The 17,792-nt window shown below is 35.3% G+C and overlaps 1 protein-coding gene and 2 long non-coding RNA genes across 7 annotated transcripts in view; 1 reads left to right on the plus strand and 2 right to left on the minus strand.

Annotated features, from left to right (window-relative positions):
• Positions 1-10,050, plus strand: part of LOC135137774 (uncharacterized) — a 48,000-nt gene extending 37,950 nt beyond the window's left edge. The window contains exons 5-12 of one of the 4 annotated variants that reach the window (XM_064067506.1): positions 7,668-7,888; positions 7,944-8,065; positions 8,307-8,511; positions 8,930-9,018; positions 9,072-9,235; positions 9,284-9,416; positions 9,474-9,712; positions 9,766-10,050. In XM_064067506.1, the coding sequence (XP_063923576.1) occupies positions 7,668-7,888; positions 7,944-8,065; positions 8,307-8,511; positions 8,930-9,018; positions 9,072-9,235; positions 9,284-9,416; positions 9,474-9,712; positions 9,766-9,845 (1,253 nt within the window). In that variant the 3' untranslated portion in view covers positions 9,846-10,050. Of the gene's footprint in view, positions 1-7,667; positions 7,889-7,943; positions 8,066-8,306; positions 8,512-8,929; positions 9,019-9,071; positions 9,236-9,283; positions 9,417-9,473; positions 9,713-9,765 lie in introns of those variants that run through there. The other 3 variants (XM_064067507.1, XM_064067508.1, XM_064067510.1) reach the window with 3 other exon arrangements.
• LOC135137696 (uncharacterized) overlaps positions 1-17,792 on the minus strand; it is a 234,463-nt gene that overhangs the window by 74,751 nt on the left and 141,920 nt on the right. The window lies entirely within an intron of this gene.
• LOC135137461 (uncharacterized) lies at positions 15,372-16,921 on the minus strand. 2 transcript variants are annotated; one of them, XR_010281813.1, is made up of 3 exons: positions 16,339-16,921; positions 15,919-16,283; positions 15,372-15,859 (listed from the first exon to the last, which is right to left on the minus strand). It is a non-coding gene; the product is annotated as an uncharacterized LOC135137461 (long non-coding RNA). The 2 variants fall into 2 exon arrangements; XR_010281812.1 differs by having other exon boundaries at positions 15,372-16,283; positions 16,339-16,590; positions 16,641-16,867.

Here is a 17,792-nt window from a genome sequence, read left to right on the forward strand (position 1 = left end):
TTCATACACAATTAGTGCCAGAATATCTTATTGTATAAAATTAAAAACACATTTACTATTGCATATTTTGAAGATGACGCCATCCCGATAGTGGTGAGAATGATTAACCTTTTACCATCTATATGATAATCCTAATATACATAAAAAAAATTGACAACAATAGGTCCGGTAGTTTCCGAAGATTATCGGTCTAATAAAAATAGATATAGACAGACGACAGACAAACGGAAACGGGAGACTACTTTTTTCGTACACTACTGGTCATGAAACGTCGAGAAAACAGTGACAAGTCGTCCCATGGATTCGATTGGTATACTTCCTTAGCTCACGCTCAGAAAGCAAAAAAAAATGTCGGAGGTTATTTCCACAAGACTTTCCTCGCCTTGAAATACAGTCCAACAAATCCCGTTTCTTAAAAAATTAAAAAATTTGATTTTACGAATTTTAATTTGTGATAACTAGAGAACGGAAAATATGCAGCAAAATTTTGGGAAATATTATCATATGATATGCATCAAATTTATGCAAAGTAACTTTCTTAATATATGCAGAGATATGCAGTTGTATATGCTCCAAAAATTAAAAAAAAAACGTAATAACAGAACTAAATTTATTTACAAATTACAAAACAGGTTTCCCGAGCTTACGTTTTATTACAAAAAATACATAAGTCACATTTTTAAAGGTAATATTCTTATACTAAAGTATAAATATAAACAGAACAAATTACAAAATAGTAGTAATCGACTATTTAATTACTATTTTGGTAACAATTTATTTTTAAATATTTTTCGAAACATTCTAACAAAAAGTTTTTCCGGTGATTCTAAAAATGTATTTGTAAATAGAAAAACTGCGTACTACGTCCACAGATGTAAAAATACTTATCGGTTTAGAGCAGGCGCGACAAAACACAGTTCCTTCTTGAAAAATAAGTTCAGGAAAAGGTTTAATCCATAAATTAATTTGAGTTATCTTCGACATATTAACACACCTGTACCGCTTTAAATGCTTTCAATGCAAACTCACGATGAAAAATAACAGGATAATGTCCTTTCGACCACCATAAAACGTACATACTATTAATACACGAACAAAAATATTGGGAATGAACGGTGTTTCCAAAAGTAATTCGGGCACGAATTTACCTGGAAGGATGGCTTAACACCCAGTGTTTTCTCCAAACTACCATAATACCCAAACATTTCCTAGTTATTTGAATGTCAGTACAACATATTTGTAACATGATTCATAAAATTTCGTGTTTCTAGATAAATGCCGATAGAATGACAATCATTTTTTTTAAAGTAGCACAAAAATTGTTAAAAATGCAAAATATGCACCCGTTACGTGAAATATGCAGCAGAAGGCAAACATATGCAGATATGCAATTTTTTTATAGCTGTATTCATTTCTAATTAGCATGATTCGTGCACATATTAAATATCAAGACTTATATGCAAAAAATAACGGATATGCAAATTTCATAAAATCCGCTCTCTAGTGATTACCTTTATATGTGCATTATAATAAATACAGATAAATAATACCAGAAACCGAATAATAAGGTAAATGACTTCCTTTGTTTGTCTAAGACATCCCATTTATTTTTAACTAGGTGACCCCGTGAACTTCGTTTCACCTACAATTTAATTTTGAATCTGCAAAACCTAATGCTTTGAAATCTTGCAGATGTTTTAAATATATGATAAGCATAATAAATTTTTATTCAAAATATATTTACTTATCCACTCCAAAAAATTGATGACGTCAGCCCAAAATTTTGCCAAATGGATCCTATCTAAAATGTCCAAAATAGAATGAGACTATACTTGTGATTCATTCATATTTTTAGTTTTGCTTATAGGGGGTGTCTCAAAAAAATTAATCACTGAGTCATTTTATTTTATTGATTGAATCAAGAATTGCAAAACTGAATTTTGAAATATTGCAGACGTTTTGAAGTTATTGTTTGACATGGTATGTTTTTAATCAAAATATATCTGTTTATCAAGCCCAAAAACTTGATGATGTCATCTCAAGATCTTGCCGAATAAATCCTACCTAAAATGTGCAAAATATCATCAGTATATTTTCGTAATTTATCACTGCATTCATATTTTTTATATTTGCTTTTACAGTGACTCAAAAAAATATATGGATCAATCAATTTATTTTAATGAATAACTCAAGAGTTGCAGAAATGAACACTTTGAGATGTTGCAGACGTTTTAAAGATATTGTAAGCATGGTAAATTGTTAAGAATATTTATTTATTCCCCCCAAAAAATTGATGGAATGGCTTACTCGATTTTCGCAAATAATTTTGGGAATACAATACAGTTATTTTTAGTATTACACTGCACCAACCCAAGGTGGTATACGTGTTGATCGTAAATGTTGATTGGGTCATCATAAAATTGTGTGAAGAAAAGACTCAACTCGAAAATGCTGAATATGTTTCATTATACTTTTGGTGCGAAGGAAGTTCTGTCGAAACAACGTTCGATCAATTTTTTGACACTAAATAAAACTCAGTAGATGCTCATACTCGAAATACGAAGTATCTACTCGAATATCAAATCAAAATATTTCTAGTTTTTCTAGATGCTGCTAATACTTCAATAGGTAACAGTTGATGCTCAAGTAGCATCTCGATACAACAAAAAAGGAAAACAGTAACAGTCTTCAACCATCAAGGCAAAAATCGAGTCACCAAAATATAAGTTAGTATGGGGTAGACAGATAGATGGGAATCTCTATACCCAGTGTTAGAAAAAACGCACTGCACAATTTATGCATAAATAAAAGGTAATTACCTGAAAAGTTTTCGATATTCCTGTTTTTCAAATTGAATGCACCTTTTGACGACGTTCCACGTTCATGAAAGTCGTCATGTTTAGTTAAAATTCACTCTTACAACGATCCTACTCGTTTTCTAAGCTGGTTTACAGACAGCTCAGTTATTTGCCACGCCAATCCTCATTTTTAGATTAAATGCTCACAAAACGCGGATATGTTCAATTTGTGTCCGGGGAGATACAATGTTTCCAAGTAGGTACTCAGTACATAGAGTAGATGCTCAGGTATATGTATAAGAGTAATAATGAAGTAGGTACTTCGTACTTCGAATATGAGTATCTACTCAGTTTTATTCATACCACCCAACGTCTCGCTTTAATGTTTGATTATGTTGATTATGAGCACAACGCTGACCAACTTCCATATCCGAGTTACCCATGAAATAAATCATTGCGGTTTGCATCAGAGGTAGTTCGTCGCACATTTAATAGAATAGAATAGAATAGAATAAATTTATTAGCATACAAAATACAATTTGTTTAGCCTCGTCCAGTAACAAAATGTACACACTTATATAACATATACTTACACACTAGACTAAAATATACACTTTGTATAAACAAGTACAATCAAGTACCTACATAACAGTACTGCTAAAACAATCAATAAATGATCTGCGCCGCCGAAGACATCCTATATGTGAACACTAGCAAATTCCTCAATGTTATAAAACAATTTTTCATGCAAAATGGACTTAATCTTAGACTTAAATTTATTGGTCGAAAGACTTTTGACCGTGTGTGGTAATAAGTTAAACATTTTAATGCAAGTTACTTGTATGGAATTTTTTGTTTTTTCTAACCGATGGTATGGCATCATGAATTTATCTTTGTTACGAGTTGGGTAATCATGGACGTCTGAATGTTTAACAAAGTTATTTTGTTGTTCATATGCATATAGTAGTATATTATAAATATAAATGCAAGGAAGAGGCAAGATATTAAGTTTTTTAAAGAAGGGTTTACAATGTGCCCTCATGTCACGACAGTTTGATAGAACTCGGATAGCTTTTTTCTGTATAGAAAATATTCGAGTTGCGTTACTAGAATTTCCCCAAAGTATAATACCATAGCTTAGTAAACTATTAAAATTACTGAAATAAAATGTGCGAGCTATATCGCTGGAGCAATACAACATTAATTTTTTTATTTGGTATAATACTGAGTTCAGTCGTGGTGCCAGTACATCAATGTGTGGTTTCCATGTAAGTCTACTGTCCAATGTCAGCCCTAATGGTTTTCCTACATTCATAACATCAGTAGTGTTTGTTAAGTTAGATTTTAAGGAAAATATAACACATTGATTTTTCTCTTCATTTAAAACTAAACTATTCGATGCAAGCCATTCCTTTGTTTTTTGCTTACTGTGACTTTCCATTTTTTTAAGATCCTGAATGTTATCTGACGAATTGACGAGACTCGTGTCATCCGCAAATAATATACATTTTTGTGTATCTATATTTGCAGCAATATCATTGATATAAATTAAAAATAATATTGGTCCCAATATTGAACCCTGGGGAACTCCAATCTTCAATGTTTTGGGTAGCGATAATATGCTTTTTTCAGATACTACTTGTGTTCTATCTTTTAAATATGACGCAAGAAGTTCGTGGCATTTGCCTCTTACTCCATAATAATATAGTTTATTTAATAGGATGTGGTGGTTTACACAATCGAAAGCCTTCGATAGATCAAGCATCGTCGCGCAAGTGGCTTTGTTGTTTTCGATGTTAGACATTATACAGGGTGACTGCGAAATAAGTGCAAATATTTTAACCACGGCATCCCCTACCCTAGTAGAGTCGAAATATAGAAAAAACAAATTAAAAATCGAATGGGGCAAAACCCCCATGAACCACCCTCGATTCGAAGGCACTGAGCCACCTTGTAAACAGAGTTGGAAAAACGTTCGAATAAAAACGACCTAAACACTTTCAGTTTCAATTAAAAGTAAAACCGACTTTTTGCTGCTTATCATTCGTTCATTCATTTATTCATGCATCGTTAAAGGTCAGTGCGAAAATTTTTTGGTAATGCTTCATGGTGATCAACTTTTGATTCTGACGGATGTTTGGTCCTTGCCACAACGATTTTGCATTGTTTATTGGAACAAAAATAAGAGCAACTTAAAATGTTACTACCTTTTTATAAGAAATGTTGAAAATGTTGTCCTTGACTAGCCATACAGGCGTCAGAGCGTCGCAAGATGTTTGTTGATAGGTAAAAAAAGACCGGAGTAGCGGCTGCCACTTTCACTTGTTGTTGAAGCTCTTCGATAATTTCTGGACACTGTTGATTTTCACAAACTAACTGTTTCATCCAACCGATACACATTTATCGAAAACCGTCTCTTGCAATCGTACTTGTTGACGAGCATGTGGAGTTTGATCGGACAAAAAGTGAGTTACACAACGTGGACAATCAGCGGGCTCCAAACTCTGTACTTTGTCAACATGGTATGGTTGTGGCCGTATTCTTTTAATGTAGGATGCACTACAAGCTGTGAAAATCAAACTTCTTCTTTCTGTCCTATCACGGCCACGATCGTGAGTTTGAGGTTGAAGGTACCATGATCTCGAAGATGCTGTACCACTGATGCACCAATTACCATATCGACACAATCTGCATGGGAAAACTCCACCATAAACCGATTTCACCGACCGCTCGATGCTAACTGGCCCTTTTCGTGTTTTTCACGTTGCGATTAAAAAAGTGCCTGATAAAGTCACTTTTTTGGTTCTTAATCCGACTCACTCTGTTCCATTCATTGTAGTAATTATGTAGGTCACAAAACAGTCCAGCGGCGCGGCGCGTACAACAATTTACATTTAATTTCAAATAATTTTTTCTAGACACTGCTACTACTTAGGACCGTGAATTTTACCCAGTGACATAATCATATTGTGAGCTATTCCCCATTTTTTTTTTGCATGTATTTCGCAATCACCTTGTAGTTTCTACTAGATTTAGGATAGCTAAAATAGTTGATTTGTTTTTTCTAAATCTAAATTGCTCACTAACAAACACATGATTATTTTCGAAAAATTGGACTAGTCTCTTTTTTAAGATTTTTTCAAATATTTTAGAAATAATTGGCAAAATAGATATGGGTCTGTAATTGTTAATGTTATTTATATCCCCTTTCTTATGTAATGCTATGGTTTTTGCAACTTTCAAGCAACTTGGAAATATACCTTCGTCAATACATCTGTTTATTAGTACTGATAAGGGTTTAGCAATGGTGGGAGCTACGAATTTAATAACAGTCGAATTTAGGCCATACAAATCGTTGCTAGTAGAAGATTTTAATTCATTGACGCTTTTTAAGATTTCGTTTTCATCAGTTTGCCAGAAGCAAATGGAATTTACTGGTGATTTGTTTAAGTTGTTAACAAAAGTGGAACAACTGCTTGTTTTTGCCGATGGAATGTTTGAGATTAGTTGGTTGGCAACCTTGACAAAATGTGTATTTAACTCTTCAGCTGTATGTAAACTTTGACGGGTGCTGTTATACTTTACATTTAGTTCTGATTTAATAAGTTTCCATACCGCTTTGCTTTTGTTTGAAGAAGCCAGGATGAAATCGTTGTTAGCTTTTTTTTTCGCTTCTATTAATTTGTATTTATATTTAGATCTTAGTGATTTGTAAACATTATCTAAAGATTTTTCATATTGACGCACAATACCTAAAATTTCAATTTGTTTTCTCATTTGATGAAGTTCGTTATTGAACCATTTTATTTTATGTCGTCGATTCACATTTGTTGTAACTAAGTTTTCAGGAATTACTACATTAAATATATCTACAAATCTTTGATGGAAGTAGTTAAACACCTCCTCTACTGATAGATTGTTATCATTAACATATGCAAAGTTTTGCTGCCTCAATACATTGACAAGTTTTTCACAGTTAGTGTTATTTATATTTCTACAGGTTTTTGTTCTAATAGATGGTATGTCTTTATTTTTATGTGATAAAATAACGGTTGTATGTTCTGTAAATGGAGGTAGCTCTGCTGAACACACTGAATAATAATATTAATAATAAAAAATAATAATAATATTAAGGCAAGTAAAAAAAGCCAATTCGCGAATGTACATTTTACATCGATCCTTTGCTAAAACAAACATTAGTATCAGGGCACAATTATTTAAAATGTACATTAAACCAAGTCTTGAATTTGCAAGTGTGGTATGGTCTCTGAGCAGATTACAAGATTTAGAAACCTATGAAAACGCGCAACGAACAACGATTAAGAGGACACCGATTACACTTATCAACACCACAATTTAAAACGAAAATGAAAATACAAATATATTCAAAAACCGATTCGACAAATTTTATAAGTATGTGGCAATAATTTGATGTGAATATTTCTAGAGAGTAATATAGCTCATTAGAGCTCTACTCAATTATGATCAATAATAATAATAATTTTAAATTCACTTTGACTTCGACATTTCGATTTTCCATGTCTAATCCAAAGAGGCGATCGTCGAACTGAGACGGAACGTTTCACGACAAATCTGGCCGAGCGCTAATTTTAAAATACGATTTTTTATAGTGAATAAGAACGAAATGCAACGATTTGAAAAAAATACTGGCCGATACCCGTCCTTGACCTCCACAAATGCATCAAATAATAGCTTTAAAGTGATCGAGGGAGATGTTATAAAATAAAAACCAATGTCCAAACTTGGACTGTATCACAAAGTTTTAAATTTTTGTAAACTTTGATAATGTTATGAATATTTTGGCACGGCAGTAAGTACTATCGGTGGTTATATGAATTTTTATTTTAGGTTATCCATTAAAGTCTTTTGACTTATCGTTCACACAGACAAAGGATTCTAAAGTATTACAGAATATAAATTACAAAAAAAATGGCGATCAACAAAAAGGAACTTTTTCTAGCCTGACAGTAGATTCGATTATGAGTTCTTTATTGAAAGAAATTACATCTCTAGTCAAATTATCTTCTGAAGATTTGAATTGTCACCAGGCTAATCATTCCGCAATCAAAGTGGGTAAATTTTAAAATTAACTGGTTTTGGTAGATTTTTTCCTTGATTTATTAGGTTGTGGATGTTCTTTGTCAGCTATTAAAAATATTTCAAGATTATTTTAAAGAAATAGAAAATAACTGCGGACCTTTTCACGAAACAAGAGAACAAGGTGTACAGTACTCGCTTAACAACGGGTAAGTATAATACTTAAAAATATAGCATATTTTCTGATACTCTCAATTAATATGTTACAATAACATTAAAAGTAAACAACCGTGTTATAAATTGATTTACATGGATTAGAAAGTAGCAGTAAAAAAACGAAAAGGTCCTTTTTTGTACAAAACAATGTTATATTTTTAAAATTGGAACGTCAGTGTTTTTTGGTATAATTTGCAACTAGATAAATGTTTCGTATTTTGGTACTTGTTTCAGGTTGCAACGTTTAAGTCTGTTCTGTACTGAGGTTATAAGATTCCTGCAAGAATTGTTACCTTTCAATACTTTTTTAGAAACATATTTAGTAATGCAGCCAGCAACGCATTTCGAAAGTACTAGGATCACCCAGTCATTTGCCAACGTAACAGAGAGTATCTGTTGGATACCTTTATCACACATTATTTCCATTATTGGAAAAACTGTAAGTTTTGTGTCGTAATTTTTAAAATGCTTATTTTTGACTAATACGGGATTAATAATATTCAAACATCGAAAATAGAAGATATTGAACTTAAAAAAATATTCCTTAAGTCAATATATGTATGTATAACATGGTGCCAAAGATAACGTTATGTTTCAGTATGTTTTTGTTACATATGTTACTTTGTTATGTTATATTTCACCAAATAAAATATTATTTTCATTTTGTTTTCACTGCACAAAATATGCCAACTTATAGCAAGTTTTTTTTTTATTATTTCCTTGATCTCTAATCTGCGAATCAAGATGTTTTTTAATCCTTGCTGAGAGGGTTAGCTTATATACAAAGCAAACTTTTTCAGTTCTTCCGTATATTATTATAATTGTTATTTTATATTTTTAACCGTTTTGTCTTTCAGAAACAAGAAAAAACGTTCAACAAATTTTTGCTGACTGTCATGAAACTACTATGTAGAATATTCAGTTCAGAAGACTCGACACATCTTAAGTAATATCGACTTGTATCATATTATGAAAACGTTAACTTGTTTTTTTTTCCAGGCAAAATACGCAAGTGAATATCTTGCAGGAATTGCTTATCCTAAATCTTGATTTTCAACTAATGCAACAAATGAATGTGTTACTCAATGTAATTGTGTGTAGTCATAATTTATCATACACTTGTTTATTCAATCACGAGAATTTAAACAGTCGCTGTAGTAATGGTATGTACTGTATTTTCTCATCAATAATACAAATTAAGCCCTGTCAAGAATGTTGCAGGTTTCTTATATATGTTTCTTTATTAGAAGACACCTTGTTGAAAAATGAAAAAAGCGATGAATTTTCAGATTTTATTTCAACTATTTTGAATCTAACACATAACATTTTAAAGGCAAATAAAACGTAACAAAATATATGCAACTACTTAGTTTTTAGATACACATTTCTGTGGTGTTTCAGATACGAATGTATATGCAAATTATACAAGTTGTCGATCGGAATTATTTACAAAAATTTAAAAATACATGAAATTTCTCCTCGTAAGGCAGGACTTTTATTAAAAAATTATGTTGAAGTACTAAGTCTAATCATTTTTAATGCATACGATGTAACGCAAAAGTATGTTGTTGATTATGCCCAAATCAAAGAAATTATGTATACAATTATCAGTATCAATGGAAAGATTAATGACATGAACTGTACGTATCACATAACTTACTTAACATTAGTAAATGTTTTTTTCTTTTTCCAGTAAAAAAATTAGACAAACTCGGCGCAACTGAAGATAGTCCATTAATAGCCAGAGAAAAGTTTAATTTAGTCACTTTATGATTTTGTGATCATCAAGTTTGCAGTATCCACATGGTTACAAAAAATTAATGAATCTAATTTTGTCTGCATGATTGCATTAAGGTAGATTTATGTACATATATTTGCATACACATCATACTCATTCTTAATTGTTTAAGAATGATTATGATTGAGTGTCACTTTGTATTTATGCCTATTCCAAGCAATAAAAAATCTGCAACTCTAAGCATTTGGTTTATACCCAAAGTGGTGATTCTTTTTGTTTGAGAGAGGCCTTCAGACCCACTGTGTCCCACCTCCCATAGGTCTTGAGTCCTATAAATTCCTGTAAGAGTCAAGATCAGAATCGTAAGTGTGTGCATCGCTCTGTGGTTTTCTGGTGTTTTTGGTATATTCATTAATTTATTACTGGTTTATTTTTCTATAAACTTGTACAATGTATTTTTTTTTGTCCATATTGATGCAGCTTGTCTTGCATTTTGCCTTTCAGATAAATATTAATTGCTTTCGAATTAATTTAATTTAATATTTTCGGCAAGTGCGTTTGCTGTTTTTACTGCTGATACCGTTTCGAATATGACTTAGCTGGCCGGCTCGTCGGCCATAGGCGAATTATCAGGGCGTTTATTTTTTCGTCTCATAGGTTATTTTTACCTTTAATTCTTTTTAGCTGGATTCTTTGTAATCTGAACTTTCCTGTCCGGGAGAAATGTGATTGCATCCTCAACATGTTAACTCCGTGCGGTGAGTGCTTAGCAGCCATTAACAAAAACAGTAAGTATATCTCTCAGTAAGTATTTTATGTAGGGGTTTGCAATAACCGTTTTCATATATCGTATATAAATATTTCATCTGATTTATTCAGACAATTCAAACATGTTCGCGGTTTGTCCTGGAAATGTGTGAATTGTGATAGAATGTGTTTCTGTGGATCAGGTGGGTTAAAAACAAAGTACAGAAGACAATAAAAACAAAAACCTGTGTGGCGCCATCTATGTAGACCTGACCGCGGCGTTTCCCCCCACGAGAGGGCTAGGAGAATTAGTACTTCTGAGAGTCTCGCTCTGACATGAACACTGCTTTGTATTTTCCCTTGTGTGAACGTTTGTGAATAAATTGTTAATTGTTGGGAATTGAGAGTTATTGAGTCCTGACCAACATCAACCCCACAAATTGGTGACCCCGACTAAAAGGCAAATCAACGCGAGGAGAGCGAAAAAACCCAGCCACGTGGTCAAGCAACTCCACGCCGCACCGGGACGAAAAAACAAGATGGCTGGCGACGATGATCAAAGCGAACAAACGCACGCGTCTGCCGCAACCCATTTCGTACTGCCCCCATTCTGGTCAGCCAAGCCAGACCTATGGTTCACAACGGTAGAAGCAAAGTTCCAGATCAGCAAAATTACAAAAGAGGAGACACGTTTCAACCATGTGCTCACCATATTACCACCCGATGTAGCAGCCGAAGTATCCGACGTCATCTTGAAGCCACACGACACGGAGCCTTACACATGTCTCAAACAAGCCATCGTCAGTCGCACCTGCATCACCGAGACGCAGCGACTAAAGCAGTTGTTAGGAGGCCAGGAGTTAGGTTCCAGGAAGCCCTCACAGCTGTTGAGACACATGCAGTCCCTAATACAAAATACGCCCTACGTAAATGCCACAGCGTTACGAGAACTATTTATTCAACAGATGCCAGTATCCATTCAGCCGATCCTTGTGTCGCTTACACAAGTCGAAATCGACAAGGTGGCAGAGGTGGCCGACAAAATACTTGAGTCCACCCCGTCGGCAGCGGTGGCGGAAGTACGAGCAAGGTCTCCGCAACCAGGTCCATCACGCTCGAGCGACGTCGACATGATGCAGATGATGTCAAAAATCCTGGAAAAAATGGACAATCTGATGCAACGGCTCGAAGGGGAAAGCAAAAAGCGAACTCGAAGTCGAAGCAGAAGCAGAGAGGACCAGCAGTGCTGGTATCATCGAAAATTTGGGGAGAAAGCCAATAAGTGCACACGACCCTGCAGCTTCCAAAAAAACGGGCACGAGGGCCGCACGTAAGGGCAGCTGCGGTGGCCCGGCAAGCGTCTCGACGCCTGTTCATCGTCGACAAAGGGTGGAAGATACACTTCTTGGTCGACACAGGCGCCGATATCAGCATTCTGCCCGCCAAATTCAAACACAAGTGCGCCCGTGAACCCACCTCGTTGCGACTACAGTCAGCCGATGGTTCGGATATCCGCGTTTTTGGTCAAATAACCGTCACACTAAATCTTGGCCTTCGCCGCGAGTTCAAGTGGACCTTTATAGTCGCCGAGGTAACGAACGCAATAATCGGCGCAGATTTTCTCGAGCATTATGGCTTGTGCGTGGACATAAAAAACAAAAAAATAAGTGACTCGCGCACATCGCTTTCGGTCGAAGGGCGTTTGAAACGCGCTCACGAACACGGGATCCACGCAGTCCTCGAAGGTGCGAGTGCAACATATAAACAGATGCTGCAAAAGTACCCAGAGGTCACCCGAGCTACAACAACGCCACGCGAAACGAAACATGACGTGGTTCACCACATTCCAACTCGGGGACCCCCAGCCCACTTTAGACCCCGAAGACTGCCGCCTGACAAGCTGCGAATCGCCAAAGAAGAATTTCGGCGTATGAGGGAAAATGGCATCATACAGCCGTCCTCCTCACCTTGGGCCAGTCCTTTGCATATGGTCCCCAAAAACAATGGCACATGGCGTCTATGCGGGGACTATCGCGGTCTTAACGCAGTCACAATCCCCGACCGCTATCCAGTGCCGCACATCCAAGACTTCGCCGCCAATTTAAAGGGCAAGACAATTTTCTCCTCATTGGACCTATTAACCGCATATTTTCAGATACCTGTAAATCCAAGCGATAGACCAAAGACAGCTGTCACAACACCATTCGGACTCTTCGAATTCCTGCGGATGCCATATGGGTTAAAAAATGCCGGACAAACATTCCAGAGATTTGTAGACCAAGCATTGTACGGACTTGACTTCGCCTACGCCTATATAGACGACATACTTGTTGCCAGCACCTCAGAACAAGAACATGTCCAACATGTGGAGGAAATGCTCCGACGTCTGCACAAACATGGCATAGTCATCAACCCAGGAAAATGCAAGTTTGGCGTACCTGAGCTAGCATTCCTTGGCGTCAAGGTTTCAAACAAAGGCCTGGAACCGCTCCCAGAGAAAGTCAGCGCAATAAGAACTTTCCCAAAACCAAAAACTTCAAAAGACTTGCATAGGTTTTTGGGAATGCTAAACTATTACCGCAGATGGATCAATGGCGCAGCAAATACCCAAGCACCCCTGAACAACCTTCTTCAAGGGTGTTCACGTAAAAACGCCGATTTACGTTGGAACCAGGAAGCTGAGAGAGCTTTTGAAAAATGTAAGTCGGATCTAGCTAACGTAACAACACTAACATTCCCCGATCCCAAACTGCCACTCAGTTTAGCAGTAGATGCTTCAGCTGAGGCCATCGGAGGAGTGTTACAGCAGTTGGAAGAATCGTCTCAAAAGCCCCTCGCATTTTTCTCATTGAAATTGAGAGTTATTGAGTCCTGACCAACATCAACCCCACACCTGTATTAATGAAAATATCAATGCAGTTGATTCACAGCTGCCAATTGCTGAAGTTAAAAATGTTAAAGAAGGTGGTGTTCTTGTAGGATTCTCTTCAAAACAGGAAAACTTTCGATTTAAAAAAAATGCAAGTGAGAAACTTGCGGAAGATTACGAAATCAAAAAAATAAAGGGCATCCAACCTGGAATAAAAATTGTAGGTATGACGTGAAATTTATAAAGATGAGATTTCTGATTTTCTGGAATATGCTGTTCGACAAAATTGTACCAGTATACGAGGGCTGTCCGGCGGAAAGTGAGCCTAAGGTCGAAAGACTGACTTTTAAAATCTATTATATTTTTTACTTTGTAACATAATCTCTATCTATTTCAATACACTTTTCACATCGACCGTGCAATTGTTTTATTCCGCGAAAAAAATATTCCGAAACTTGGTCTGCAAAATGCTCATCTACAGCTGACTTCATTTCGTTTTCATCGAAAAATCTCCTACCACGTAACGCCTTTTTTAAATCTTTAAACAAATAAAAATGGCTGGTAGCCAGATCTGGACTGTAGGGTGGATGATTAATTTCCTCGAAGCCCATATCTTGTACAGCACGCCTTGCAACTTGAGCTGTGTGAACTGGCGCATTGTCCTGCAATAGGAGAATTCCTCGGCTAAGTTTGCCCCTGCGTTTTTCAATAATAGCTTGTCGCAGTTTGATTATTAAGTCAGCATAATATTGACTGTTCATTGTTCTTTCTCTTGGAAGGTAATCCACCAGAAGTATTCCTGCGTTATCCCAGAATATCGTTGCCATAAGTTTGGTTGCCATCCTTTGAACCTTAAACTTGCTCGGTGGCTTTTTTCCCTTTTTTATGCAATGCATAGACTCTTGTTTGGATTCTGGATCGTACTGATAAATCCATGTTTCATCACCGGTTACAATACGATGACAAATTGCATCCAAATCATTCTCACATAAATGAAGAAAATCATGAGAACTTTCCACTCTCCGTTCCCGATCTAACGGCGTTAGCATTTTGGGTACCCAACGCGCGCACCTTGCTCATTAACAAATGATTATGAAGAATTTGTCCAACACTATCTTTACTAATCTTCAATTCCTCTGCTATCTGACGAACTCGAATTCGACGATCTTCAAGAACTAATTGTTCTACTTTTTTGATATTTTGTCGGGAACGAGAGTGCAAGAAAGCCCTGGGTGTTCATCGTATTCAATTAACTTTCGTCCCTCTTTGAACAGTCGAGTCCACCTTTTGACTGTTGCATATGATGGAGCACATTGTGAATAAGTGGCCAATAATTCTTCATTAATTTCTTTGACACATTTACCTTTTTTTAGAAGGTATTTTATCACAGCACGATATTCCAATTTCCAAAAAGACAGCGTTTCACTAGACATGTTGTGGTTTGTTTTACGTTTTCTCAATAACCGTTACATCAATCATAACCAAATTTGAGACATCAACCATAGAATACCCTCTCTATAGAACACGATCTCTAATGCTTTTATGTTGGTCACAATGTCAGCATCTACTGGCTGGGTCGGGAACTAAAACTGGCGCTAAATTTGAAAGCGAATTTTTAAGGTGAATTTTTTATAATTGAAGGGGAAAATATGGTTTGTGTATTTTATATGTTAGTTTCAAAACGTATAAATACGTTTTGAAGCTGACATATAAAAAACACAAACAGTGTAAAAAAAAGTAGATAAAATATTTGACACAGTATATTTAAAACTTAACATTCAGTTGTAAATGTAAATACAATAATAACAATAAATAAATAAATAAATACATTGATAATATCCTAAAAATATCTTAAGAGAAAATTAGAAAAGTAAGCAAAAGTCAAACAAAATAGTGCAAAATAAAATAACATTTTAAATATTAAATGTTCAAAATTGATAACCAAATATGTTTCCCAGTACTTTGTTATGGTGTGAACAAAACAAAGCTGATGAATAACCTGCAAAATCCAAAATTATACAAACGTTCTACTTTCTTTCTGTAAAACGTAAATATAACTGTTGCATTTCTGTTTCCAATGGAATTGATTTGTTTGGGTCTTCCTTACCAATTACTACATTGCTGACTTTTTTCATAGATCTAAAGATAGACTCTCTTAAAAATAAATGAAAAAGTTGAGTTTTTAGTTCTTCGATATGCAAAACACTCCCGAAAATCAAAATCAATCGCCCCTTTCATAACCGTTTTATCAAAAAATGGGCAGAGTTTACGCCAGGCATGGAATTTTTACAAAAAGCAAAAACAACAGGTTGCTTCTACCTTCCGAAAATTCCTCTGAGTACGCAAATATGGTCTGCAATTTTTTCCGTCCTTGTTGAACCGTCATCTTCAAAAACCACAACTGTCCTCACAAGGCAAGTGGTCCAGATGAGGCTGAATGAACATCTCATCAAAGATGAGAATACAAACTTAGGGTTAATTTTGTGACTTACTTGCTTTCTGAGAACTTCGAATATAAGTTGATGATACCCGGTTCTATTGGAACTTTATTTAGGGTTGCCCTCAAAGTGTTAATAGATAGCAACATAAACATTCTTGGCAGAAGTTTATACGATGTTGAACCATACTTCCAAATGGCAATGGCATCTGCTTTCACCTCAAATGTAAAACTCCTGCTTTTCGATTTACGTTTCTAATCTAGTTTTCAAAAAATTCTCGCTGAAAAGAAGCCAATCCTTTCACGATACCAACCAAACGTTGATCTCCTAGAAACTTCTTAGCGGAGCGAAAGGCGTTCTTGTGATTGCCACATCAATGTGGTTGGCTTCGAGTGATGCTGTAGCAAGTTCACTATCAGCTGTGAATAAAAATATCTTAATATTTGTTTTGTAGTGACTTTCAATTTGTTTTACCGTGGAAAGGCAAAATAGCTGGTACTGCAAATCTATGCGGCTTTTGCGTTCTGGTATGTAGTCGTTGTCTGGTCGAAAATGATGGAAGCCAGTGTACCCCCTGCTATAAATTTGGTTGTTGTTTAAAACCACCAGTTTTTGGTTATTCGCAGCTTTATTATTTGCGCCATAAACCGATTTGGACGTGGAACCCAAAGATCGGCTTAACTCTCGTCGTATATCCGTAACATGTTGTTGTCTTGCATTTTTGTTCTACAAAAATTGGGTATAATAATCTAGTCAAGGCAAAGTTATATACTTACATTTGGCAATTACACTCTACAATGTACAATGTAAACACATAAATTAAGAAAACTTTGAGAATCACTATCCCACTATGAAATCACGCATAAATCACGCGAATACAACACAGGAAATGTGTCAAATGATAAACACTGCCGTTGCTAGGAGATTTAAACGAATTCTCAAAAATTTTGAAAATCACAGCTTTTACAGATTTCTTTTCATTACGACTCCTGGCGGGCGGGTCGGAAAACTTCGCAAAGAAAGGATAAGGTGAAGGCTATCTCATTTCAAGACCCCTGACATCAACTACTAACATTATGTGTGTATACCATAGAAATAATATTATATGGAAGTAACTTAGAGAGAGATGCGCGTTGTCAACACAGTCGGACAGAGATGGGTTTCTTTGGGTGGCAACACATTGGCGCGAAACTGCCCGGCAATGTGTTTCTGGGAGGTTTCTTTCGTGTTCTCGCATGGTGTGTGAAGGTGTTTTGTTTGCAAAATTACGTTTAGTGGACTCAAGTTACAATTATTCAAATTAGTAGTGTTCTTAGGTTGCATTTTATCGAACTATTTGTTAAATATGGTGAAATCGTGTTGTGCATATAACTGCACGGAACGTGCAAACGGAAGCAATTTTATTTCATTTCATAGGTAGTAATTACATGTTGTATACAAACGAAGGATTTCGCATAATATAAAAATTTTGTTAGATTCCCTAAACATCCCGAATTACGAAAAAAATGGATTATAGCTACAAAAAGGGAGGATTTTATACCTATTGAAAATACTCGTATTTATGCAAACATTTTCTAGAATCAGATTTCATAATCCATTTTGGTAAAAGACAATTGAAGAAAGATGTTATTCCCAGCGTCTTTAATTTTCCTGAACATTTATGCAAAAATAAAAAAAAACAAAAGAATACTTAAGCGAAGGCGTTCATTTCCAACAAGGTACCTAAACACACTTACTTTACTCATTAATCAATATTATTATTTTTTAACTCATTTTTGGTTATTGTGTTAGTTAATTGTATGTGAATTTAAAAAATTGATCTTGGTAGAGAATTCACACAATTTAATATGTTTAATTAAATTAGTCAAACTGTTAGATTTTCCGAAAGTTTAATTACTTTTATCCTAAAAATTCAGATTTCCAAATGT

This window comes from Zophobas morio, unplaced genomic scaffold, assembly GCF_036711695.1.
Source record: "Zophobas morio isolate AGI-343-1 ecotype UQ-CSIRO unplaced genomic scaffold, CSIRO_AGI_Zmor_V1 ptg000029l, whole genome shotgun sequence".
Classification (NCBI taxonomy): Eukaryota; Metazoa; Arthropoda; class Insecta; order Coleoptera; family Tenebrionidae; genus Zophobas; species Zophobas morio.